This window comes from Podarcis melisellensis (assembly GCF_964234715.1).
Source record: "Podarcis melisellensis genome assembly, chromosome: 13".
Classification (NCBI taxonomy): domain Eukaryota; kingdom Metazoa; phylum Chordata; class Lepidosauria; order Squamata; family Lacertidae; genus Podarcis; species Podarcis melisellensis.
The window spans coordinates 32,002,066-32,027,715 of NC_138545.1; the positions used below are offsets into that span (position 1 = coordinate 32,002,066).

Here is a 25,650-nt window from a genome sequence, read left to right on the forward strand (position 1 = left end):
AGCACAGCACGCCCTCATACATCAAGGACTAGGGGGAACTCTAGATCAGGAGGTGATGTTTGCAGATGTCTCTTTCACCCTGAAAACTAAGCAGGTGGAGTGGGGAGATGCATAGCTGCCAAAACATCACCACTAGCTGCAAATGCCGGGTTAGTTTAGTTTAGTTTATTTGTTTGGCTCGACTGCATTTATTCCTGCCCCCACCCCCCACCCATGGGGGAAGGAAAGGGATGAGGGGGTTGATTTTTCTGTGCATCCGTGGTGTTGGCGTTTCTGACTCAGGGTGTCAGGGTTTAAATTTAGCACCGGGTTGGTGACAATTTCATAGCAACAAAGCCAGCCTTCTCTTTCTTCTTCTCTTCTCTTCCCCCCCACCCCATCCTCACCCCACAAAACAAGTTGCCTGTGTGTTCTGCTCCTCATTCTTCATAGGAGCCCATCTCAGGCAGAGCTCTCTCTCTCTCTCTCTCTCTCTCTCTCACACACACACACACACACCCCGCCCCAATGTCCTGGCTCCTCCCCTTTTCCCAGCTGCTACATAAAAGCCTCAAAGACGTTGAAACAGATCGGATCAGAAATAAGAGGCCCACAGCCAGTAGCCGTGTCTTTCTGTGTGGACACATGGAGGGATCAGGCCTTTGTAGAGGGCATTCTCAGCACCAAATGGATTATAGTCATCACAGCAGAATGAACTTCAGATGACAAATAGTGTGGGACAGGGGCAGCATGGGGATGATGTCGCTGTATGTGTGGACCACCTCAGAAAGCTGCCTGCACTGATGCACATTATCTCACAGTGCATACATGCTCGTCATGAGGATGTAGTGGTTAGTGTGCAGGACTAGGACCTGGCGAGACCAGGGTTCAAATAACCACTTACCCACAAAGCTCACTGGGTGACCTTGGGCCAGTCACTTTCTCTCAGTTTAAGTTGCCTCACAGCGCTTGTGTAGGGATAAAATGAGGACGATGTATGATGACTTGGAGGAAAGGTGGGATATAAATCAAATAAATAAGCAGGCATGACACTCTCAACATGCTCTATATAAATGCTAGGTATTGATTCTTTTTCTGGTTTCCCCAGATCAACAACCTGAACCGGGAAGTCTCTCAACTCAGTCGAGAGCTGCAGCATCTGATGAGCCTCCTTCAGAGTCAGCTTGCCATCCAGCCTTCCTGCGCCCCTGCCGCGAGCTGCCCTCACAACTGTGGCCAGCCCTCGCCTTCCCCACCTCCCACCAGCAGGCTGCCTTCGTCCCAGAGCATGCCACCCCTCGGCCTCCCGGCCTCCTCGAGCGCAGACTTTTCAGCCTTCACCAACTCCCTGCCTTCTTCTGCCTCGTGCATAGAGCACTTGGGACCCGGAGAGCAGAGGGGCTCCACTTCCTGTGGCCCCACGAGCCCCACATACCAATACCACTCCCTATGGGCGGACACGGGACACGGAAGCCACCACTGTGGCCAGGCAGCCAAGGGGACTTCTTCCCGGTCGAGCTCGCCCACGCCGTGCCCCCTTAGCTCTCTCTCCCCAAGGAACTCTTTCTCCACTTGTTCGGGGCAGGGCTGCCCGCCACCAGCACGCTTCCACTTCCGGTCAAGCTCAGAGACCTTTCACTGATGCCAAGTAGCCTCCTGTCACCTAACCTTCTTCCTGATGGTTGCTGAGGGCTCAGGACTCTGCAGAGAAGCCAAGCAAGCTGGGCGCCAAGATTTGGCTTGTTGGTTGTTTATTTTTTTCTTTTGTAACCAGTAGATATATTTTTTAAAATTTTTCCATTCGGGAGGCAACTGTTCCCATGAGAGCCGAAATGAAGCGAAATTTTGGGTTCCAGATTTAAGCGAACATTTGGGTTTTCGACGTTGTTTTTAAAAGGCATTTTTAAAAGAAAAAAACACAGGCAGTTGAATCGTGAATCTTGCTGGTGCATTTTGAAGGCAGCGGCTGTGTTTGCATACCGTGCTTTGCATTGTCCCAAGAAGCTGAACACATTATGATTCAGCACTTAATCCATAGCTTCCGGCTACGTGCAAACTTGGAAATTCTGGCCAATGGCTTTGAAGCAAGCCAGTATATCAAACCAGCTTCAAATCGTGGCTTCAAGTCCAGCTTGCTTTGAAGCTATGAACCAGGGATGGGGAAGATGTGGCTGGACTATAACTCCCATCATCCCCAAGCACTGGCTGTGCTATCTGGGGCTGATGGGAGTTAGTGTTGTTGGACTCCAACAGAGTCGCAGGTTTCGCCCCTGTCAGCATGGGATGATGGGAATTGTAGTCCAAAACATCTGGAAGGCAGCAGGCTGGGGAAGTCTGTCTAAATCTAACAGCATCAAATGGCATGTTGCAATATATTGTTGCACACCACCTTAAATCTCCAAGCAGTGCGAGATTCCAGTGATTCTAGGTGCTCACCCAGAGTTCGTGTTTCCTTTTGGGAATGAGGCACAGCAGAGACTGTGGTGTCATAACTCTTAATGACCCATCACCCAGGCAATGATTACCTGATCACAGGAAACTAGCCTGGCTTATATTTTAACACTTGCTGGTCCAAGGGTTAGAATGGCTCTGGCACCCAGTTTAGCTTTCCAAGCTTTGATTAAATTCTAACACTTACTGGATCTAGAAACGCAGAGGAGTCTGGCACCTGCAAACTCATAACATTAAATATGCAGATGCACAAGGCTGATTCTAATTTTGGTGCTACAGAGGGAAAGTAGGCAGGTACCTTTCCTCCTGTGAGTTAATATGAGCACAATCTATCAGGAAGTTCATATGTGCAAGCCTCATTGAAATGAATGGGAGCTGTGCAAGAGCAATAGTTCTGAATAACACCCTAGCTTGGTGGCAGAGCACTTGCCTGAATGCAAAAGGTCCCCGCTTCAATTTCTGGCATCTCCAGGTAGGTCCAGGAAAGGCTCCTGGAGACCTGCTGCCGGCCAGTGTAGACAATACTGGACTAATGGTCTGATTTGGGATAAGGCAGCTTCCTATAATCCTGTTTCAGTTAAGCTTGCACAGGAGAATTTCCATTAGTAGTTATCCTACAGGTTGGCTCTGCCCTTCTCCCACTCTGCCACATTTAATGAGGCTCAGATTCCATTATTTGTAGCAGACACCCCATGACAGAGTTCTTTCTGGAGCAGAATATATGTGCATATTTCTTCAAGCTGGAGCATGTTAGGAGCAAACGACTAGAGAATTTTTCTTCAAATTTATTTCATCTTTACTTTTTTCTTTCCTCCCCCTAAAACCTTCAGAATCAGTGTACACACTGTACTTTTAATGCACACTGGAAGCACATTTCCCCCCTCTGAGAATTCCCCCTCCAAACTTATCCCTCTCAGAGTTACAATTCCTAGCAATCCTTAACAAACTACAGTGTGTACACAGCCTTTTCTCTGATCACTGATTGCTTTTCAATCCTGCCGCAGGGCCAACCCCCCTCTACTAAATTATTGTTTTATTTCTTTTACTATTTATGGCGAAAAGGGGTGCAGGAGGGGGATATGTTATCCTTCCGTGAAATGTCTGACAAATTAAATAATTTGTTTTTCTACGCTGTTCTAGCAGTTCCTGATGGCTGGGGGTGGGGGTAATCTAAAAAAAAGAAGAAAAGAGGAGAGAGACCTCTGGGTAAAAGCTGCAGCATTTGTCCTCTTTTTTCCAATCTAAAGAACGTAGATTGACTGACTTTCTCTAATTAACCAATCTCTTTCTTGTCCTCCCTGGAGGCTAATATATCCTGACAGCTTGGACCATTTCCGGCTGCAAAACCTGGTTCTTTATTTCTAAGCCCAAAGGTGTCAAAGCTCAATCAGTGCCTACAAAAAAGGATACTCCAATACAGAACTTTAAAGCATGCAGGGACTGTGGCTGGGAAGAGTTATAAGCGTGGATCAGTCCTGCTGTGTTTTTCCACAGACGGCCTTTGATCCGAAAGGGCAACTTAAGCCAGATTCATCTGACTGTTAAGCTGAGGTGTGTACACTTGAAACAGCCATTGCACTTGTGCGGATGACAGCGCATGAACAAGAGTTAGAAGAGGGGTTTGGTGGTGGTGGGAAACCAAACAGGTAATGTGCATCGGGTGAAGACACCCTCTGATGTGTAGCACAGCATGCAAATGCAACATGAAACGCAACCTGGGTGAGAGATGACCTATAGCCTCAATCTGCATGCATGTGCTATGACAGCAAACACATTGGATCAGACTGATATCCCATTCCATTCAACTGCTTGCAACAGGGCTCTGTTTAGACTAATTTTTGTTCAATTGTGTCCCAATGGTTGATTATAATTCATCACTGCTTACTTTTCAGAAGCGCTTGACGCAAATTACCATGAATTAACTCAATGCAACCAATCATTTTTTAAAAAACAATAATAAAAACACAATAAAATTTTAAAACCACCTTTTTAAAAAATTGATAGGCTGACTTAAACTATCAGAAGTGATGCAATCTAGTCTCCAAGAGAGCTATGAGTCAGGAAGGTTGTGGTTTAATCCTTACCTTCTGCCTACTCTGAACTCTCTAGATGGTCTTCAGCCGGGCCGTCTTTAGGATATGTGCTGCTGGGGGGCAGGTCAAAATTGCTGAGCTTTTTTTAGGGGGCAAGTTGTTGAGCTTTTAAGGAGGGAGTAGCAACAACCTACGTCTTCCTTTTTTGTGATCATGTGAAAATGAGAGACACCACGGGGGAGGGGGGCAGATGCATCCTGGTGAACTGGTTGGACATCCCTAAGGTAGATAGTTAAGAGCTTAGGTGGCTTCAGCAACGGACGCCTGGCACCCCCCATAATTCTGCACCCAGGTGCCCCACACCCCTGGGTGAAGACGGCCATGCTCCAGCTCATGCTTAGCACCCTCTCCCTAATCTGCAACATGGGATTGATAAAACTGATCTTCCTTAAGCATAAGGTAAAGGTAAAGGTACCCCTGCCCGTACGGGCCAGTCTTGACAGACTCTGGGGTTGTGCGCCCATCTCACTTAAGAGGCCAGGGGCCAGCGCTGTCCGGCGACACTTCCGGGTCACATGGCCAGTGTGACATCGCTGCTCTGGCGAGCCAGAGCCGCACACGGAAACGCCGTTTACCTTCCCGCTGGTAAGCGGTCCCTATTTATCTACTTGCACCCGGAGGTGCTTTCGAACTGCTAGGTTGGCAGGCGCTGGGACCGAGCAGCGGGAGCGCACCCCGCCGCAGGGATTCGAACCGCCGACCTTTCGATCAGCAAGTCCTAGGCGCTGAGGCTTTAACCCACAGCGCCACCTGCGTCCCTTCCTTAAGCATAGGTCCCCAATATTTGGGGGCCCTTGGGCACATTTGCAAACTGGAGAAACTGGTGGACACCACATATACACCATGATCAAGCACAGCCTATTCTATCAGCCACAAGAATACTTCTTTCAAACCTTATTTCAGCTTGTGGACGGTTGGAAGAATGGAGGCCTATGGCATTTGGGAAAGCCTCTGTGGGTGTCCATGGGCAGCATGTTGGTGACCTCTTAAGGCTATTGCGAGGATTGCAACAATAGAATGCATGTTCTGAACACTCAGGAAATACCGTATATGTTAAGTATTACTACTAAGTGCTTCAAGGTACAGCCAAATAGCAAAAGCTTAACAATGTGACAGGCTATTTTTTATGAAATCCTTGAAGGCCTTCAGTACAAGGTAAAAACCCTGATCCTCCAGGATTCTTAACTGCACACAGAGCTTGCTTGAGTAGGACAGGCTCCTGCTGCAAAATTCATTCTCTTGTAAATGATAATTTTGTGTAGGGGTGGAGAAGTGAATAGTGCTTCAGCCTCACCCCATAATGCTTTGCAGCAGTATTGGCTCACCCAGTCAGCTGCCAGTCTGATACAGAGAAGAAGTGATGTACATTGATGTATGAGCCAAGGTTTGGCATGAAAAAGCTCCCCACCCACATTGGCACTGGCCAACTGGATTCTTCATTCACTCACACAAATACACACTCTTGAACTGCTTGGGATTGTGCCACAGGGAAGCAGCGGGTGGAAGCTGAGGAAGTCTTTCTTTACATTAGCAAAACAGGGAATCAATTTTAAAAAACACCTTTGGCACACAAATCAATAGAAGCCCAACAGAGTGGTGTCAACAAACTGAAAGTCCCACTCTCTCTAGCATCACAAAGCTGAAAGTCTGGATGTATTTATTTAAAAATCATAACCGCTTTTCACACTGTAGGTCTCAAAGTGGCTTACAAACAATAAAAGATAACGGTGCCATCTTCTCCCTCCTCTTGCGGAATCCCACTCTTGGAGAGTCTTCTCAGAAGTAAGCCCCATTAGGCCCAGTGGGACTTACTCCCAGGTAAGTGCACGTGGCACACCCTCCAACATTTCTCTGATGAAAATAGGGGCATCCTATTCAATAATAATAAATTTTATTATTTATACCCCACCCATCTGACTGGGTTGCCCCAGCCACTCTGGGCAGCTTCCAATATATATAAAAACATTAAACATTTAAAAACTTCCCTATACAGGGCTGCCTTCAGAGGTCTTCTAAAGGTTGTGTAGTTACTTATCTCTTTGGCTTGGGGGTTGCATAACTCCATACCCTCCAACATTTCTCCGATGAAAATAGGGACATCCTAAGGAAAAGCAGGACATTCTGGGATCAAATCAGAAATCAAATCAGGGCAGCTTCTGTAAATTTGGGACTATCCCTAGAAAATAAGGACACTTGGAGGGTCTGATGTGGTATTCTTCAGAACTAAACTTCAAGGACATAGCTACACAAAACCTCCACATTGTTCCACCCAATCTCTTCTCAGTTCCTCAAAACAATCTGTTCTGCTGCAGTTAAACTTGCATTTATCTGGAAGATAAGCCCCTGGATTCCAATGGGACTCATTTCCAAGTGGGTTTGCTTAACGGCGTAATGTACCCTTTGAGTTCAGCATGTTTAAACCAATTGCCATCCTCAGAAAAGTCTTCACATCACTGTTGTTCTATGGAGCAAATGTCAACTGCTGTGTTACATAGAATGTAAGGCCTGGCCTGCTCTGGACCAATAAATTAGTCTGGCCTCCATTTCTGTGAACCAATCCAAAATGCCTTCACATGAAGCCTTATGTGCTGTGCTAAGACCTCCAGCTAGCTGGCAGTATGAAACTGGGTGCCGATTTTCAGAAAGAGGAACTGAAATGTGCTTTGGAATACATAGCTGGTCATTGCAAATGTTCTAACGTGGGAGATGACGGTGACGGTGCGCATGTGATGTCCTGCCTGCTAAATCCTAGATGTCAGGGAGTAAGTTTTCTGTGATCATTTCCTAGCAAAGGAAATAACCCTCTGTCCGCTTTTCAGTAAGTGTGGGTGCTCTCACTGAAGATGGTGTATTCTGCATATGCACAGAGTCACTTCTTTTCCAGGACACTGAAAAGAGATTCCTCCTCTCTGACCTGCAGACTGATGATCTGAAGGGTGGCAGGCTGTTCTTTTGCAGACTCTAGTGCATGGCAGACTCTTAGCTGATTTTGTCTCAGTTCTGAGGGTTTATATATGACATCAGACAGGGATATCACAAGATATAAATCCTGGCTTCAACTATTTTGAAGGAGGAACTAGCAGCATCTGCTAAACAGAAACTCCCAACATCTCTGCAATCATCCCTCTTTCTTCCTTGTTTGAGTAGGTACCATTGTAACCCTGCCTAGCTGAGCATCTTGGATTGCACGTTTGTTGCTACGGCAACTGTTGCTACTGCTTTGGTGGTCACTACTGCGTTGCATAGAGACTGGGTCGGAAGTGAGGGTGGTGTGGCAGGGCAAATGTCCCACTGCAGCCTTCCTTCCCCATGTCCCTCATGCCAGGCCCCTTGATTACCTCTTCCCTGGGATTCGGTCCTGTTGTCATGATAGGGCCCATGTCTCCTAGCAACCAGCAGCACAGCTGCCTCCACCTTAACAACGCTGCCCTGCTTTATTTCCTAATAAGACCTGAAGGGGCATTTCATCACCTACCCCAGAGAATGGACTCTGCGCAGTTAGGTGACGACAACAGCTTGCTATGACCCAACCCACCAGCAGTTTTCCAAAGGGGTGATAAGCTAGATGTAAACACATGTTTGTTTGTTTGTTTGTTTGTTTGTTTGTTTGTTTGCAAAAACCAGCTCCTTCTTTCCTTAGAAAAGAGAGAAAGGTCCAAAGTTATATTTACATCTTTTTTAAAAACAACAACAACAACAACAACTGGAAAAGAACAAAAACTATATGAAATAGGTTGTACCATACACATAAGTTAATTTTCTTGCATTAATTTATAATATTTACTCTCCTTGTGTGTCTGTATGCTTTTGTTTTTTTAAATCAAGAGGAAATCATGCCTCTGATTATGTGCAATGGACCTTTCACCTCCCAGCAGGTAGTCACTATATCCTTGGAAAGGAGCGGGGCGGGGGGCGGGGGGGGGGAGAGAGCTTCTAGATCAGAAGGTAGGGCAAGCTGCCTAAAGCCTCAGCACCTCCTAGTTTGGATATAATAGAGAGGGAAATGTGTTTGCCTGTCTGCTTTTCCTTGGCCTAAGGCGTCCCCTACTGGTCAGTTACAACCTTGCACCCATGAGGGCTCTGTAAACGCTTACTAATAATCCTTTTTCATGGGTGATGTAAACCCAAGTGAGCACTGCCCTCCCCCATTAATCTATTTTTTGATAACCTGCTTCATTGGCAGTATATTAGGAACAGGGCAAGCACAAGTCATTTCACTGCTGAGGCAAAAGGACTAGATGACGCTCTGCTGAGTTGTACAGAAGTTGAGCAGTGTGATAGCTGACGCTTAACTCGGTCACTTCCACACCATATATTTAAAAGCACACGCGTTCCCCACCGCAGAACCCTGGAAAATGTAGGTTACCTCTCACAAAGCTACAATTCCCAGATCCCTGAAGAAACTGGAGTTCCCAGGATTCTTTGAGGGAAGCCATGTGCTTTCTACGTATGGTGTGGGTATGGCCAGCAAACAACATCCTCCACACCTGAGAACATCAGTCTAGTTTAAAGGGCGAGGGTTGTCCTGAAAATGATGGTTCATTTGTGTATGTAAGAAAGGAACGCACTGAAAGTACTCACCAGCCTGGGAAGAAAGGGAGACATGCATAGCACTGTCACTTTCTGCTTCCATTTGAATAGGAAAGAACCCATGATAGGCTTTCCAGGCACTTGCAACATACAAACGGAAGGGGAAAAGATTACTTGTGCCCTGTGCTGTGGGAACTCAGCACACAGATAAGAACAAAAGAGTATCCAAGCTGGATGAGGCCCATGGCCCATTGTTTCCAGCAACTGGTATTCAGAAGCATCCCTGTCTTCAGCTGTGGAGGGCAGAAGCATAGCCATCATGGCTAGAAAGCCACCAATAGCCCTCTCCTCCACGAATTTGTCCAATCCTTTTTTAAAAGCCACCCGAATAGGCATCCATCACTGCCTCCTAGGGGAGCAAGTTTGCACTAAGGGAGACAGAATTTTTAAAGAAAATAACATTTTGATTAATGATAGAAGCAATTTACCCAAGTAAAATAACAAAAACCAACACCAGGGTATGTTTGCGTGAAATTAAAAGTGACGTCTTCAAAGAATCTGAAAACGTGTGAGAATGTCTTAAGAATGGCGTTTGCAGCCCGCTCCTGTGCAAGTTTACTCCTTCAATGCATGACCCTCAGAGACTTTAGCTATTGTTACTACTGCTGAATTTCTGGCTCTATCACTAACCCCTTGGGAAGTCGAGGTGATTTTTATAAATCCGTTTCAGCCTGTTAACTTTTGTATGTTCAAAAATAGGCTTGTGTTTTTAAATGGACTTTACTGTTTTTATCTTTCGCAAACCGCTTTGACGTAGCTTTTTTCTTGTTCTTTAAACAATCGAGCGGCGTATAAATGTTATAAAATACACATATAAAGCAACAAATAAACCCCGAGGTAACTAACGGAGAGAAACACGGAAAGAGAAAAGCCTCTTTGGAAGATATCACCCCACCCGTTTATCCTCCCTCCTTGTGCCCTGAAACGCAGTTACGGCGGGATAGAAGGCGGGGCTGCTGCTGCCGCTGCTGTTTTTTTGGTTCTTTACCCTCTCGATTGGTGGAAGGAGCAGCCTGTCACAAGGAGAGCGGAAGTAGAAAGGCAAAAAAAAACCCGCCCCCGCTGTCAGGAGGAGCCTTTAGCGGAAGCGGAAGAAGCTGGAAAGGAGCCGAGGGCGGAAGTGGCGCCGTTTGAGATTTTTGGAGTGGTGGGTAAAGGGGCATACCGAGCAGCGGGAGGACTGGTGGCGGCGGCGGCGGTCCCGCAGGCGGGAGCGGGTGAGTGATGGGGGTCGGGTCCAGAGGAGGCCGGCCTGGGCTGGGCTTGGGGGAGCGCAAGCTGTCCTGCCTGCGGAGAAGGAGCCCCGCGGCTTCGCCTCCCTCGCAGATGGGCGTTGCTGGCCATAGCGGGGCTGCCTCGGCCGTGGCGAGCAAGGATGGAGCCTCCATGGCCAGGGGCAGTGCACCTCTCTCGAGCACCTGTTGTCTTCGAGTCCCGCCTGCGGGCTTCCTGGAGGCATGCCGTGCGCCGCTCTTGGAAACAGGATGCTGGACTAGGAGGACCGCTCTGGCCGACCCAGCAGGGTTGTTGTTTGCTCCGCCCTGCACGGCGCTTTGTAGAAACGCCATAAGCAGAAACAGTTCTCCTTGCGAGCCTGTGAGGCTTGCAGTCTAAGAGCGGGAGTAGTCACAATTCGTATGCAAAGCTCCCAGAGGATTGGGTGTTCACGAAAAACACTGAATTTGTGCGTTTGGACAGAGGAGCTCTTTACTGGTGCGCTGCTCACTGGAGATGCCAGTTAATTTCCTCTTAAGGGGATGAGTGCACGTTTATCAGCTTTGTCGGGCAGAAGTTCAACAGGTGTGACATTTCCTGTATAAGATATCCTATCCCTAAAGCTATGACATTCTAACCTAGGGTGTGGATTCTAAGAGAGAGGGTTCTCAGACCCTTTCTGTCCTACTGTATCCTGATATGCTTTGGACTATGAGTATACATATTCTATCTGTGATCATAGTTGTTGTAAATAAAGGCTGCATTTAAAACAATCAGCCTGAAGGATTGTAATAAAAATGGGCCTTTTTTCAGGGAGCCATCTTGGGAGTCAATTATTTGTGAATTTTGTATGTCATCTGAACATAACGGATACAGTACTTTCCTCATCAGACAAAACCAACATGATAATAACCAACAGTTTTATTACAGCAAATCCCTTTTCTTACTACCGTTATATTGCATGGATTTACATTCTTTGAAAGACTTCTCCAAAGTTTGTGTAGTGATTAAGAAAGTGGACTGTGACTCAAATTTTGACTCTTAGATGAGTCCATTTGGTGTTTGGCAGTACATATAAGGATCATAACACTGGTCTTGAATATATGATCCTATATAAGGATCATAACACAGGCTCTTGAAGCCTGTAAAAATGCTGGTGCATTATATGTGAATGAAAGTTCATATTATTGTTACTAAAGGGAACAGGCCCCTCCTTTGTGCAACAATTTCCCTATTATCTTTCTTGCCCCACCTTTTGCCATTTGGCTTCTCCCCACTCCCACCATTTTATCTCAATCCCTGGTCATCACTGCAACCCTGCCCCACCCCTACCCCTTGCTTGCCACTCTATTGCAGATTCTCTTAAGCCTGTATGCAGGAACAATGTTGCCTGAACATTCTGCATTGCTTGAATGTAAAAACCTTACTTGTAAAAGTTATGTTTGCTGCCCCGAAACTTAAGGCACCCTTCCTCTTTCCTGTGCCTGCCCTTCTTTATTGGGCGTTGAGAACATTTGGCCCTCCAGATGTTACAGAACTACAACTCCCATCACCCCAGCAAGTATGGCCAATGGCCACAGGGGATGGAAGTTGTAGTTCAGCAGTATCTTTCTCCCCTGTGCTCTAAATCCTTGTTAAATGTTAGTTGTGCCACAGTTCAGGAAGGTGATGTATAGTGTAATTGCTTTGACCGTTTTCCTGAATATATGGATATGCCTCTTTAAAGGTCTACCCTTCTACATGGCCAGATGGGTGGGGTAGCTAGCTCCCAGCATTCTGTTACACTCCAGCATGCCAAGAAGCAAACTATGCAGATGGGAGCATGCTTAATTCTTAATACTGGAGCGTGAGTGCAATTCTTCTCTCGTGTAAGTGAATGGTGGGCATTCACTTTCATGGAAATAAAGTGCTGTGTTTAAGGACACTGTCATAGCGATGAAACACAGGAAACTGCTTTATATCTTTGGTCAGTATTGTCTATGCTAACTGGTAGTAAGTCTCTGGGGTTTCAGATAGGGAAGCCTTCCCAGCCCTAGCTGGAGATGCCAGGGATTGAATCTGCAACCTTCTGAATGCAGAGCAGATGCTACATTTGGCTTTCCTAAAGCAAAACTTGTGCTCCACCCCTGCTGCAGGTCGCCAGTCCGTCACCGATAGGGATTTTGTAGGGGAGGGATGGGGAAACCATTAGGCTCCAATTCACATCAGCCCCAGCTAGCATGGTTGATGGTCAAGGATCACAGGAGAAGTGTCCTATTTCGGATGCAACGTTGAGATTCTTTTAATTCACAAGCCCACCTTCCATGAACATCATATTGGTGGGCCCTGTGCTAGTATTATAGCAAGGCACCAGAGGCTTTTCTCTGGCAAAGGTTTAGGGCAAAATGAAGTGGAGTACATATGTGATTCATATTGAAGTTAGATCATATCCACCAGACCTCAGTGCCTTAAGAAGACTCTTGTATGTCTGTAAGATGCTACATGGTTTCTCACAATCCATATCTAGGCTGAGGAAGGTCTGGTTGTTGTGCTGTTGGTTGTGACCTGAGAAGTTGCCAATAACAATTTCTGTTTATATTTATTCAGGGTTAGCCTGTGCAGTATTTAGTAAAAACACACACGCACCACAGTCAAACACTAAATAAGAGTGTGTGCAGTCAGTACATGTAGTAACCTGATAGACCCATCTTATTGCTTTAAACATTCAGCAGAGAAAAGAAGTATTTAGCTTCAATAGCTTAACTCGATAAATGTCGGGTTGGTTGTTCCTGGATATACCAGGGACTACTGATTAACAGTAACTCATTTCTTTCACTTTTGAGTTACTGCTCAGTATACTCAGTATAAATTGTAAAATGCTGAGTGCCTTGTCTAAAGGTCAGCTGGTTTGAATATTTAGCATCCTTAGGCGGAGAAAGTTTGAGGTGTCACCAATCCCTGCCCCCCACAATCCAAGCAAAGAATTCTCACTGCGGTCAACTAAAGACAACCAACCATGCCCTGCACCCCCCCACCCAAACCTCTCTCACTGCTTAAGAAAAACAAAAAATGAATAGAAAAAGAACATACCCAAGTGACGCTGACACAAAAGCTCCACGCATACACTAACTAAAAGAATATAAGTTTAACCACCACACCTCCTCTCCCACTTTCTCCTCCAACAACCTTATACAGTGGTACCTCGGGTTAAGTACTTAATTTGTTCCGGAGGTCCGTTCTTAACCTGAAACTGTTCTTAACCTGAAGCACCACTTTAGCTAATGGGACCTACTGCTGCTGCCCCGCTGCCAGAGCACAATTTCTGTTCTCATCCTGAAGCAAAGTTCTTAACCTGAAGCAATATTTCTGGGTTAGCGGAGTCTGTAACCTGAAGCGTATGTAACCTGAAGTGTATGTAACCCGAGGTACCACTGTACTGCATTCAATACTTAATGTCTCACATCCAGTGTCACTGCTCTGTAAAAAAGACACTATGACCTGAAAAAAGAGATAGCACACCTACTTTTGTAACCAAAGAAAGTGCTTAATAAAAATTATGTTTAAAAAGAAAGAAAGTTTGAGGCACAGATAAGTGTAGTGTGGAAAGCTAATGTAACTTTTTACCTAAGTAAAAAAGTAAGATGAGTTCCACAGTCTCTCTTGCTCTGCGCATACTGAGCCTTGATGCCTAAATGTAGTACAGTGGTACCTTGGGTTACAGAAGCTTCAGGTTACAGACTCTGCTAACCCAGAAATAGTACCTCGGGTTAAGAACTTAGCTTCAGGATGAGAACAGAAATTGTGCGGCGGTGGTGGTGGCGGCAGCAGCGGGAGGCCCCATTAGCTAAAGTGGTGCTTCAGGTTAAGAACAGTTTCAGGTTAAGAACGGACCTCCAGAACGAATTAAGTTTTTAATTCAAGGTACCACTGTATATGGGTACACAAATAGCTGAGCTATATGCTCATACAGTTAGTCACATACATATTACACATCTATTCAACATAGAGCTACCTTCTTATAATCCTTACTACAGCCCCGCAAATTGGATCAGTATTGTCCCCTGTCGGTGGACATGAAGACTAAACTTTTCTTAAGGCCACCCAGTGAGTTATGGAAGTTAGTAGTAGTAATAATAATAATAATAATAATAATAATAATAATAATAATAATAATTTTCTTTATATCCCACATGTCCTGGTTTAAAAATCGGGCTCAGGGTGGCTAACATCAAATATAAAACATTGATTAAAATGTAACTTAAAAACAGCATAAAATACAACATAAAATGCAGCACCAATATCAATAGAATTCTAAAATTCAGGGGTTATTGGGGGGGACCCCAGTCAGTAGACATCAAATGATCACCAGGGCTAACTGGTCAAGTTGGTCCTACTAGGGCCAGCAAGGAGACCAGGGAAGAATTTAAATGTGGGGTCCCAGAAAGGGTTTCTTCACGGAAGAGGAAAGGAGAAAAGGAAATAGAGGATCAGGCTAATTCAAATTGAAGGCCAGGCAGAATACTCTGTCTTACAGGCCCTGCGGAAGGAGATCAAGTCCTGCAGGGCCCTAGCCTCGTGGGGCAGAGCATTCCACCAGGTCAGAGCCATCACTGAAAAAGCCCTGGCCCTGGTGGAAGATAGCCTGGCTTCCTTAGATGTGAGAATGAGACATCCTAATTTATAGCTTGATATTTTATCCACTGGGCTGGAACATCCCTCAACCCAGCCAATCATGTTAGAACTTTTAATGCTGCAGACTAATGCTGTTGTAATGGTAAAACAGTGGCGAACAATACAGTGCATGCGCTTATTAGAAGGACTAAGAAGCCACTTCAGGTAAGATGCTCTGTACATTGGAACGACAGAGGAGCTGTTCACCTGAAACCACCCAGGAGAGGTAGCAAGAATGAAGCTTCCAGTTCCACATTTGAGCTGCTGGATCAGGGGCAGAACACCTGTGCCAGCAGGGACTGACAGGATGTGGAGTTCAAGAATACCCGGAGGGCCACGGGTTTCCCCACCTCTGTGCTAGCTCAAAAGCCGGTTTCTCACCACTGAAATGTCTCTTTCTTTCAGTTGGAGATTTGTGTTCCTCGCCAACAGTCCCATCTCCTTCTCATCAGAGCCTGTGCCCTTGGAACAGGCCATGGCAGGCCGCGGTGGAGCTGCACGGCCAAACGGGCCAGCTGCCGGGAACAAGATCTGTCAGTTCAAATTGGTTCTTCTGGGCGAGTCAGCTGTTGGGAAGTCCAGCCTGGTCTTGCGCTTTGTGAAAGGACAGTTCCATGAGTACCAGGAGAGCACAATTGGGGGTGAGTATTGGTGGACTCCAGCTGTGGGTTAAGTTACAGAAGAGTCTTGGGCCTTTGCAGGACCCCCCCCCCCCAGCTTGCAAACTTTTTGTGATTAGGGAGCTCTTTCCACACTGATATGGTGCAAAGAATTCTCAGTGAGCCTAACAAGGCACCCATTCCATTTCAAAGTGAAGCACTAGCCAGGCCTATTTGTCGGCCCTGTTTTTCCCACCTAGGACATTATGTATTCCCTACATATCTCAACAGTCACTTATAGCTGTAAACTATTATAATGACTAAACAGATTTATAGACCTACATTGTACAAAATGGAATAAAGCACAAGCTCCAAGACTAATAAAATCACTTCGGCGAGCTCTAAAACAATAAAACCATTTATACTCTGAAACAACAATACGATTTAATCAGATGTATAATTAATCTTCCTTAAATGACAGGGAAAGCCTTCCTAAACAAAAATGTTTTCATTAGCTGCTTCTCTGGTTTCAGCTGGTAATTTGTTCCAGAGAGCTGGGGCTGCAACACTAAAAGCCTGGTTTAAACTACCGGGGGAAGTTAGCAGCAGAGAGCAAGCTGTCGCTAAAGAAGCTTGTCTGCCATTGCTAATTCTCACTGCTCTTCTGACTGTGTTCTCCTACCCAGCAATATTTTCAAACAGAGGCAACTTGGCAGAAGGATGTAGTTGTCTGTAGGGGGCAACGGGGGTTAATCTGTTTCAACAGTTCCTTCTAGACTTTTTTTTAGAGCCACGATGCCACTTCTGGCTGAAACTTGCAGACGAAACGGCAAAAGGAAGAGAAGGCTGCGCATTTGTCTATCCTTGCAAAAATGTCAGTTTGGAAGAAGCGTCTTCTCTGCCCTGAGCAGATTAGCCAGCCTGACGCCTGAAGTTCTTGCTTCACCTCTTACAATGCCCCTCTGTCAAGATCGACCTTGGCAGTTCTGGCGCAATTTTTGCAAAGTGGGGACTTCTGGCTTGGTTGGAGTCAGTGATGTCAAGTCCTATTTGGTTTCATCTGAATAGAGCAGTGGCTGCTTAGGACCCGGTTTGCCCACAGCCTGCCAGGTACATGTTGTATATATGCTGTGGGGCATAGGACTCAGTGTGGACTGACCTGACCTCTGCCTTGTGTGTGGGGGGGTGCTTTGTAGACCCACTCCACTTCATGCTGCAGAAGGTATGGACAGGTAGAGCCTACTTGCATACAGATAGAAGACCTGGTTCACCTTAACGTTCTTTAGTTTATATTCTGTTTTGCAGGCTTGGGATGGGTAAGAACAAACAGGAGTATGCAGGTGCCACAACAAAATTCTCTGCTAGGTAACCCACACTTGGCTTTACCCCAGCTGTCAAATGCCATTCCAAAAACAGAAAGCTTTGCACTTCTTCCAGAAAGCATTTTGGGTTCTGAACCTGGCATCTAGAAGAAGAGGGCAGTTGCACAAATGTGAGGGCAGTTGTCCTGTGCCCTTCCTGTTTGAACTTGGCGTTCATCCCTTGGTGCAGATCATATCAGCCCAAAGCTTAATTCCTGCACACAAGCCAAAGGGATGTGTGAACTGATCTTCTGTCCAAGCTCTGCACAAAAGGAGGGCTTCTACTTAACAAATCCTCCCGCCCTCAAATGGCTAACATTGCTCTTTTTGCAGCCAGGTCCCATAGTATCTTAATCACTTGCAGCAGGGCTAATCTGTGGCCCTTCAGATGTTTGGTTTGGACTACAACAATGCTCCACAAATAACCCAGAGATGCATTTTAAATAAGAGGAAACATTCTACTCATGTAACAACACGCTGATTCCTGGACTGTCCGCGGGCCGGATTTAGAAGGCGATTGGGTCGGATCCAGCCCCCAGGCCTTAGTTTGCCTACCCATGGGTTAGCATGTCAGACTAGGACCTGAGTTCAAATCCCCACTGAACCATGATGCCCATCGAGTGGCCTTCGGCTAGTCGCTCACTCGTAAGCTTAACCCATCTCAGCGGGTTATCACAATGATAAAATAGGAGGGGGGAACTATTTACACTACCTTGAGCTCTTTGGAGGAAAGTTGGGGTAATAAAAGTTTTCTATAATTACAAAAAATACAACAGAATTTAAATTAAATAGCCATAAACAACAATATCTCCAAGTACACAATAAAGTTAAACAATCCACAGATAATTGATAGTGACGTTTAACAATAAAGAGACAAAAACATAATACCGATCATAGCAAAAATTAATCATCTCCAATATTACAAGTAAAACTTGTACTTGAATGTGCAAGTAAAACAACGGTATCTAGGAAATGTATCAGAGCATGTGCAGAGTTCAAACCAAGATTTTGTTGTACCTTCCTGTAACTCTGAGCTAATGTTTCTTTTCCAGCGGCTTTCCTCACACAGACCATTTGCCTAGATGACACAACGGTCAAGTTTGAGATTTGGGATACTGCTGGGCAGGAGCGCTACCACAGTCTGGCACCCATGTATTACCGGGGTGCCCAAGCGGCCATTGTTGTCTATGACATCACCAACATGGTGAGGATTCTTGACTCTGTCTTGTCAGCTTAGACCCAAGAGGGCCTCTTCTCTTGTTCCGATAATCTTGAATGTTTGAAGTCCTGGACGTGTATGAATCCATTTGACAAATGCTTTATGGCCCAGGGTAAAACTTTCAAGGAAAGCCAAGCCCCTTGGGCTTGCTTTAAGATTAAAAATGCTTGGTTTTCCTTGATGGTATGAAAACAGGCTGGGCTCTTTAGACCTTAGATGCAATTGGAATTTACTGTTGGGTCTAGTAAGTGATGTTGTAAATCTTTTGTCTGGGCTTCACCACTTTGGACGGCATCGTCTCCGTGATGCAACATTCTTCCATAAAAAATAATAATCTCTGCATCTGGAAAAGTAGCATGTTGGGGAAAGGAGGAAGTTAGAAGCGCTCGCCTGCAGCCTTTAGTAGTACAGCAGACTCAACTACTGCCTTAGACTCAACTACTGCCTTCTGTTGGAACACTTCCATGCTTACTGTTCTCGTGTCAATTTCATTTCATTTCCATATACTAAGGCATGTGAAGATAGCCCCAAAATACACAATTCTGTGAGCTCCTGAACCTTAGGCAAATCCTAACATTTTAAAATCTTGGTATTTAAATTGCACGTTGAGGAATTTTGAAGTCTGGTCTTAATACAGCAGTTTAATGTCCCCATGCAATGTTTGTTAAGCATAAACTTGTCCAACGCACTCATTTACATGTAAAATCCAGCAGCACCCATAACTCTGAATGTTATAAAAATGTCATTTTTGCTAGCAATTTTTCCTCCGCCGCTGTCAATCTTTGCCCAGCCTTGGATATGCAAAACTAAGATGGAAGTGACAGGCCAGTGAACATTCTGTTCTGCTTGTTAGGAAGAGTGTGTTGGCATTCCAGTTAGAAAGAACTGGTATTCTTCTTGCACTGAACTGACTGCTGAGCTGACTTCCCTCTTTCCTTGCCTGCTTCCTTCTTGTAGGACACCTTTGTACGAGCCAAGAACTGGGTGAAGGAACTGCAGCGGCAAGCCAGCTCTAACATAGTCATTGCCCTGGCAGGGAACAAGGCTGACTTGGCCAGCAAGCGAGCTGTTGATTTCCAGGTGAGTAGCATTCATTGACTTGGGAAGTAAACCTCCTTGTAGTCGTCCTGTGACTGCAGGAAGCTGCTGCCATGAACTTGCTAACATGGCTAGGCAAACAGCTTTCCTCTCCTGATCATCTAATATATATGTAACTAGTGGGAAGTGCTTAGCAGGGCATGGGAATTTAAAGAAACCAATAAATATTGTGATTTTTAAATTGATAGTTTAATTAGTGAATTTCAGGGCTTCGCGCGCACACACACACACACACACGCACGCCCCAACCTAGGGATTCAACATGACCTGGCCCTGAATCAACTTGAGTGGGGGCAAAGTCATGCCAAAGTCTGTGAGCAAAATTCTGGGAATTGTCAAGTATCTTGTATGGGAATATGCTACTATGTATTATTGTTTTGCTAAATACTTGTTTATTGAGTAAGTTAACTTCCTGTTTCCCCCCTGCTAAAGTGGCTAATGACACTTGTAAAACACAACAGATACCGCCCAAAACAACCAGCCCCACTCAAACAAGAACCAGCATCATATGTTCTTCCCAAGGGCAGATGGTATCATATTAGACAGTCATTCAGTCGAGTTCCATAGTGTGTTACAGTAGAGGCAACAATTGGAAAAACCAAAATGTGAACTGAAGACTGTGCTATCATCAATATAAAACAGGGCAGAGTAGTAGTTAATTCTCAAAGACCAACTGAAACAGCCAGGTTTTACTTGACTGCCTAAAGCAGAGAGGGGGCTGTTATAATCTCCTTTGGAAGGGGAATCCAGAAGTATTGGGGGGCCGACAGAAAAGATCCTGGAAGAGAGTAATAGTTCTTCAATACAGTGGTACCTCGGGTTACAGAAGCTTCAGGTTACAGATGCTTCAGGTTACAGACTCCACTAACCCAGAAATAGTACCTCAGGGTTAAGAACTTTGCTTCAGGATGAGAACAGAAATTGCGCCACAGCGGCAGCGGGAGGCCCCATTAGCTAAAGTGGTGCTTCAGGTTAAGAACAGTTTCAGGTTAAGAACGGACCTCCAGAACCAATTAAGTTCTTAACCCGAGGTACCACTGTATTATGGAGTTCTGGAGAAAGGGCCTCATGAGTGTGTGTGTGGCGGTGGGGAGCCACTCGCTTCTTGGAGGCATCAGTGGCTGCCCCACAGCTGTCATGCCAGGTTCAGTTACCATTGAGTCATGCCGTCCTGGGAGACTGAAGTGTCTCCACTGTGCCACCCCCTGGGATGATGCTGGCAGTGGCCAAGGCTGTCATCATTCCTCCATTAGCGAATTCTGTTTTTCAAGCACAGCTGGGACACCCAACGAACATGACGCCCCTTGCTAGGCCTGCTCCAATCATAGCTCTTTTCTCACGCTGAGCAGTCTTCCACAAGCCTCTTGTCCACACTAGTTTGGAATCCACGTCATCTTTCTCATCCTGGGAGCAAAACGCCATGTGGTGGCCAGAACTAAGTGAGGGTGCAAGGTGCTGACAGCAGTATTGAACTGAACTGGAAAGCCTGGAGACTGCTATGCAGCTGTGGTGGCTACCCATTCACCGATGAGTTTAGCTGTCTTCTCTTTACCATCTCTCTGTTTATAGGTGTTTGGTGAACAGAGGTTGAAGGCAGTGTTTATACTGGTTATAAAAGGTAGCACTTCTGACATGTCCCTTCCTTTCTGTTACTGAGTTGTGGTTCTAGGAAGCACCAGATCAGGCCACCAAAAGCTTGTCTGAGTACATGTCTCTGCACAGATTCTGATTTGGCTCGACACATTCCCTTGCAGGAAGCCCAGTCCTATGCAGATGACAACAGCTTGCTGTTTATGGAGACATCCGCAAAGACGGCAATGAATGTGAATGAGACCTTCATGGCGATAGGTTAGTAAAGTGATGGGGAGGCGCAGGGTGGCGAGTCACCCTCCACACTGCCATATATTGGGGACAAAGTGAAGTTAAATAAATAAATAAACAGACACAAACACACACACATCACAATCTTGGGTTCCTGAACAGCTTGGGGTGCAGTTCGCTGCAGAATAAGCCAGTTCAGACTTGAGGAAACTTGCAGGCCTAGGTCCAGGAAAGGCCGTGTGGGGATTCATTCATTCATTCATTCGGTTTCTATCCCACCTTTTTTCCCAAGGAGTTCAAGGTGGTGTGCATGATTCTTCCCCCACCCCCGGTCATTTAATCCTCACAACAAGCCTGTGAAGTAGGTCAGGCTGAGAGGCAGTGACTGGCCCAAGGTCACCCAGTGAGCTTTATGTCCAAGGTGGTATTTGGCCTCTCAGGTCCTAGTCTGGCACTCTCTGTTGCCAAAAGTGCTGGGTAGGAGGAATACAGACTCTGGAAGATCGGGTGGAATGAGGTCCCAAGGGAGGGGAGCTGAAATAAGGGCCTACAGAGTGGGTAGTGTGCTGAGAAATGGGGGGGGGGGAGAGACGTGAGAAAGAAGTAGGGCAGAGAGGCGGGCAGGAGGCAGTGGTTAAGCAAGGCAGCTGGCGGCAAGGGGTGTGTGGAGTAGAAAGGCACGGGCGTCTAGAGGCAGAGAAGCTGAATATATCCATCTTGACTGACCAGCTGAATATTGCGGTGCCAGTTACCCCTTTGAAAGCAGCAGGAAATTGAGAGGTTGCTAGCTTCCAGGAGCTGGGATGGACATGATCTTAATCCCCTGCCACAGGGTGAATCTTACAAACCAGTTCACTTGGATGTGCCTCTTCCTTTTCCCCTCCTCAGCCAAGAAGCTCCCCAAAAACGAACCGCAGTGCCCAACGGGAACAGCAGGCAGGAACCGAGGTGTCGACCTCCAGGAGAGTAGCCAACCCAGCAAGGGGCCGTGTTGCAACTGAAGGGGCCACACTGCCTGCCCCTCTGGGCGGCCCCAACTGGAATGCGCCTGAACCAATCGCACTTACGGAAGAACAGCTGCCAGGATCCCTCTTCTTCCCACCTCTTCCCAATTCCCCCCCCCTTTTTTGCTGCTGTGTCTCCTCCCCTCTCTTTCCCTCTGGTTGCAGAATGGAGGGAGCAAGAACCACCTGCCCCCTCTTCTGTACAAATGATGAATTCATCTTTTTAAAAAAAGTCTTAGTCACCTTTTTTTTTATAAAAAGAGCAAAAACACACAAAGGAACTATGGCACACCTCTTCGACCACTCTTCATGGGTAGGTGATGTGCATTTCCAGAGCTTTGGCCTCTCCTATCTCTGCCTTTCCTTTTCCTTTTCTTTTTCTGAAGGGTTCTTACAGCCTCGTATTTGCTCGCAGCCGCTTGGAAGGAAGACCTGCCTTACTTCAACCAGAAGTGATTTTTGGAACACCTGCTTGGTGATTCTAAGCCACTTCCACCGGTAGGGCTTAACCCTAAAGAAAGTGTGGTTGCCGTAGGCCGGGGAAGGCGCTGAGAGTTGTATGCTGGCAGAACGACAACTCCCAGGGTTCCTTGGCCAGGAGCCTGGTCTAGATATGGTATAGACTTGCTCTTATAAAAAGCAAGTGCTGTAACGAAACACACAGGTAACCACTAAATGAAACGGTAGCAGTAATGCTAGATTGAGGAAGAACTTCTGGCCTTTAAGCCTTGTTTTGACCAAATCACAATTATGAGTATTGCTAGGGGTTGCGGGGGGGGGGGGGCAGGGATCTGATTTTCTTCTGTATTTTGTATTCTTGTTTTCAACATATAACCAATCAGTATCTCTTTAATCACATATACCAACTAGCCTTGCACCCACCTACGTTTGCATTGGGCTTTGGGTATACCAACTCTGCATTAATATTTTTTTTTCCTATTTACATTTTGGATATAATGCACTAATTCAGCCTGTTGAAGAAAAATTGTATTAAAATTATCACTTCTTTTGAGCAATGTGATGCCATTGTTAATAACCCTATAGTATGATGTTGGTGGGTGTATAGATGCAGGGGGGTGGGAGGATGGACATGATGTGGGGAGGGGGGCAATAATATGTATTCACATGCAGATGAAATATTGGTAATTCCACTAAATAAAACTGCAGAAGGGAGACCACAGATTTTGTTTCTGATCTAGTGCCTGAGGCAATTTTGTCTTAACTCATATTGGTATTTAAGGGGAGGAGTCTGTCAGTCTCTTCAATGCAAAGCTCCAGTTGTGTATGATTTGAAAAATAAATTTTTTATAAATCAGATACTGACCAGAAAAGCAGCTTCTGTCTTTGTATAAATCAGCCACGTTAATATCTGAAATCTCCACTAAACTTACCTGGAAGTAAGATACCGGTAACTCTTTACTCTGAAATTTGGAGGACATTTTACAATTTGCTTGGATGAATTCACATCATTACACTCTCAATTGTTGGGCTTACACTGCTAATATTATTAGATTTTCAAGTATTGTAGTTCTTTATCCTTGGATCACAAATATTCTTCCAAGAATGATTCTGTATCTGGAAAAGGAAACAAGGGAATACTGTGTGGGTGGGCGAAACATGGCTAGTTGCCTGCAGGTGCCCTTGAGTTGTGGACTGAGCTGCTGTGACATCATGGAATGTTTGTAAGCATCTAAATTGTCCAGGAGAAAGCATCTGTAAAGAAAACAGTAGTGCCATTTCTGTAAGGGAAGTAAAAGGTCCATTTGCCTGGTAAAGAATCTTCACATAATGCTGAGTGAAGTTTTTGATGTTAGGAATGGAATCCTCCTCCCCTTGGAATTGGTTGCATCAAGTGTTTGTGGGGGGAGAGGGCGTTTCAGAGAAAGAAAAATATTGTTTACAAATTAAAATAGATCTGCGACTTATCAGTCAGGTCTCCAAAACTACCATATTTTTTGCTCTATAAGACTCACTTTTCCCCTCCTAAAAAGTATGGGGAAATGTGTGTGCGTCTTACGGGGCGAATGCAGGCTGTGCAGCTATCCCAGAAGCCAGAACAGCAAGAGGGATCGCTGCCCTCTTGCTGTTCTGGCTTCTGGGATTCAGAATATATTTTTCCTTGTTTTCCTCCTCCAAAAACTAGGTGCGTCTTATAGAGTGAAAAATACGGTAGTTTTTGATGGTACAACGGAATTCAAATATAGATGTACAGTATAGACTATTTCCAGAACTAAACACCCAGGTTGGTTAATATGGCCTTGCATTGGGAAGGCATGCCTACCTCCAGTACGTAATAGGTCAAAAACATGGGATGGTGTTCACACTCTATTAAATCTTATGCTCCATTGAGGTCAGTAAAAGAGCATATGCTCTGAAGGCTCAGCAGCCTTGATCTCTTATTAAAATTATATCTGGTAGTATGGCTGCAAAAGACCTGCAACTTACTATCGGACAGCATTGGGCTAGTGGCGATTTAGTAAAAGGCAACTTCATTTGCCTTCCTTGAATAGTGTTGCCACCTGCCCCCAGATCTTGATCAGTTTCCAGAACTGAGAGCCAAAATCTCAGCTAAACTGTTAGGTCTCATTTTTACTCCCTTTTTTCTCTAGGAAAGCCAGTAGATCCAGGAAGTCAGTTTCCACAAAGAAGTCCTTCTGTGTTGGTAGTTTTGCAGTCCTTTATCTAGTCTGACTGAAGGCATTATTTCATTCACTGTATATTTGTACTTTTAAGAGCCAGGTAGAAGTGGTTCAGTTTATGTGTATTTGTAAAGGTGAGAGGCATTCTTCGAAGGCTTCACTTCTGGGCAGCATTGTACAAAAGGCATGTATTCTGAGGTATTTTGTCCTTTGCAGGTAACCTTTTTTTTAAAAAAATGAATTCTAGGTCACTCAACACAAGTTCAGAGCCATCCCAAAATGCAAGAGGGTTGTCACTTTCTGTAAGCATCTTTTCCTGTGACTTTCTTAGATTTTATAAGTTTTATTGTAACAAAACACACATTCATTTAATTCAAGACAGTAATAATGATGATCCCATTAATAAAACAAACCTGGTTCTTGGAATGCCCAACTCCCATCAGCCCCAAGCTATTATTGCCTGTTTGAGTGAGACTGGAGCTGCAGTCAACCTGTGGAGGCTCTGAGCCCTGCCACATAAAAGTACCCCATTTCAATAATTTTTTCACCTGATCATTTCAAAGCTATTAGCAGTCCTCTTAAACTTATCCTTCTGAGAGGAAAACCCCTTTCCTTCAACCTGCAATATACAAAGCATCGCGAGACGTATTTTACATATTACATACATATTTTAATTTAAACAAAATTATTTTGCGTGTTTTCATTCCCATTTTTCTACACGAGTAAACAGCATTCATCTTTTCTTTTTTTCAATCTCTGTTTTCAGTAGGAACAGAGGTCACATTTCCCCTTTTCCCACCGCACCTTGATTCTCCTTTTCAAGTAGCCCGATACCTGCGGAACTACATCACCCAGCATGCAACTGGTGGCAGGGGGAGGGGCTGCGTAGCAACCTCCAGCCAATAGCCACACCAGAACCCCTATCCTACAC

At 45.4% G+C, this 25,650-nt stretch overlaps 2 protein-coding genes across 4 annotated transcripts in view; both read left to right on the forward strand.

The window, feature by feature from the left end:
- Nucleotides 1-3,559, forward strand: part of KCNH4 (potassium voltage-gated channel subfamily H member 4) — a 51,242-nt gene extending 47,683 nt beyond the window's left edge. For both annotated transcript variants that reach the window (XM_081885580.1, XM_081885581.1), the window contains exon 16: nucleotides 1,088-3,559. In XM_081885580.1, the coding sequence (XP_081741706.1) occupies nucleotides 1,088-1,621 (534 nt within the window). In that variant the 3' untranslated portion in view covers nucleotides 1,622-3,559. The remainder of the gene's footprint in view (nucleotides 1-1,087) is intronic.
- Nucleotides 3,560-10,156: 6,597 nt separating this feature from the next.
- Nucleotides 10,157-23,397, forward strand: RAB5C (RAB5C, member RAS oncogene family). 2 transcript variants are annotated; one of them, XM_081885825.1, is made up of 6 exons: nucleotides 10,157-10,260; nucleotides 15,384-15,619; nucleotides 17,991-18,142; nucleotides 19,115-19,237; nucleotides 21,010-21,103; nucleotides 21,965-23,397. In XM_081885825.1, exons 2-6 carry the CDS (start codon nucleotides 15,454-15,456, stop codon nucleotides 22,075-22,077), a joined length of 648 nt encoding a protein of 215 aa, XP_081741951.1. In that variant the 5' UTR covers nucleotides 10,157-10,260; nucleotides 15,384-15,453; the 3' UTR covers nucleotides 22,078-23,397. The 2 variants fall into 2 exon arrangements, with proteins under 2 accessions (XP_081741951.1, XP_081741950.1); XM_081885824.1 differs by having other exon boundaries at nucleotides 10,172-10,330.
- The last annotated feature ends 2,253 nt before the right edge of the window (nucleotides 23,398-25,650 follow it).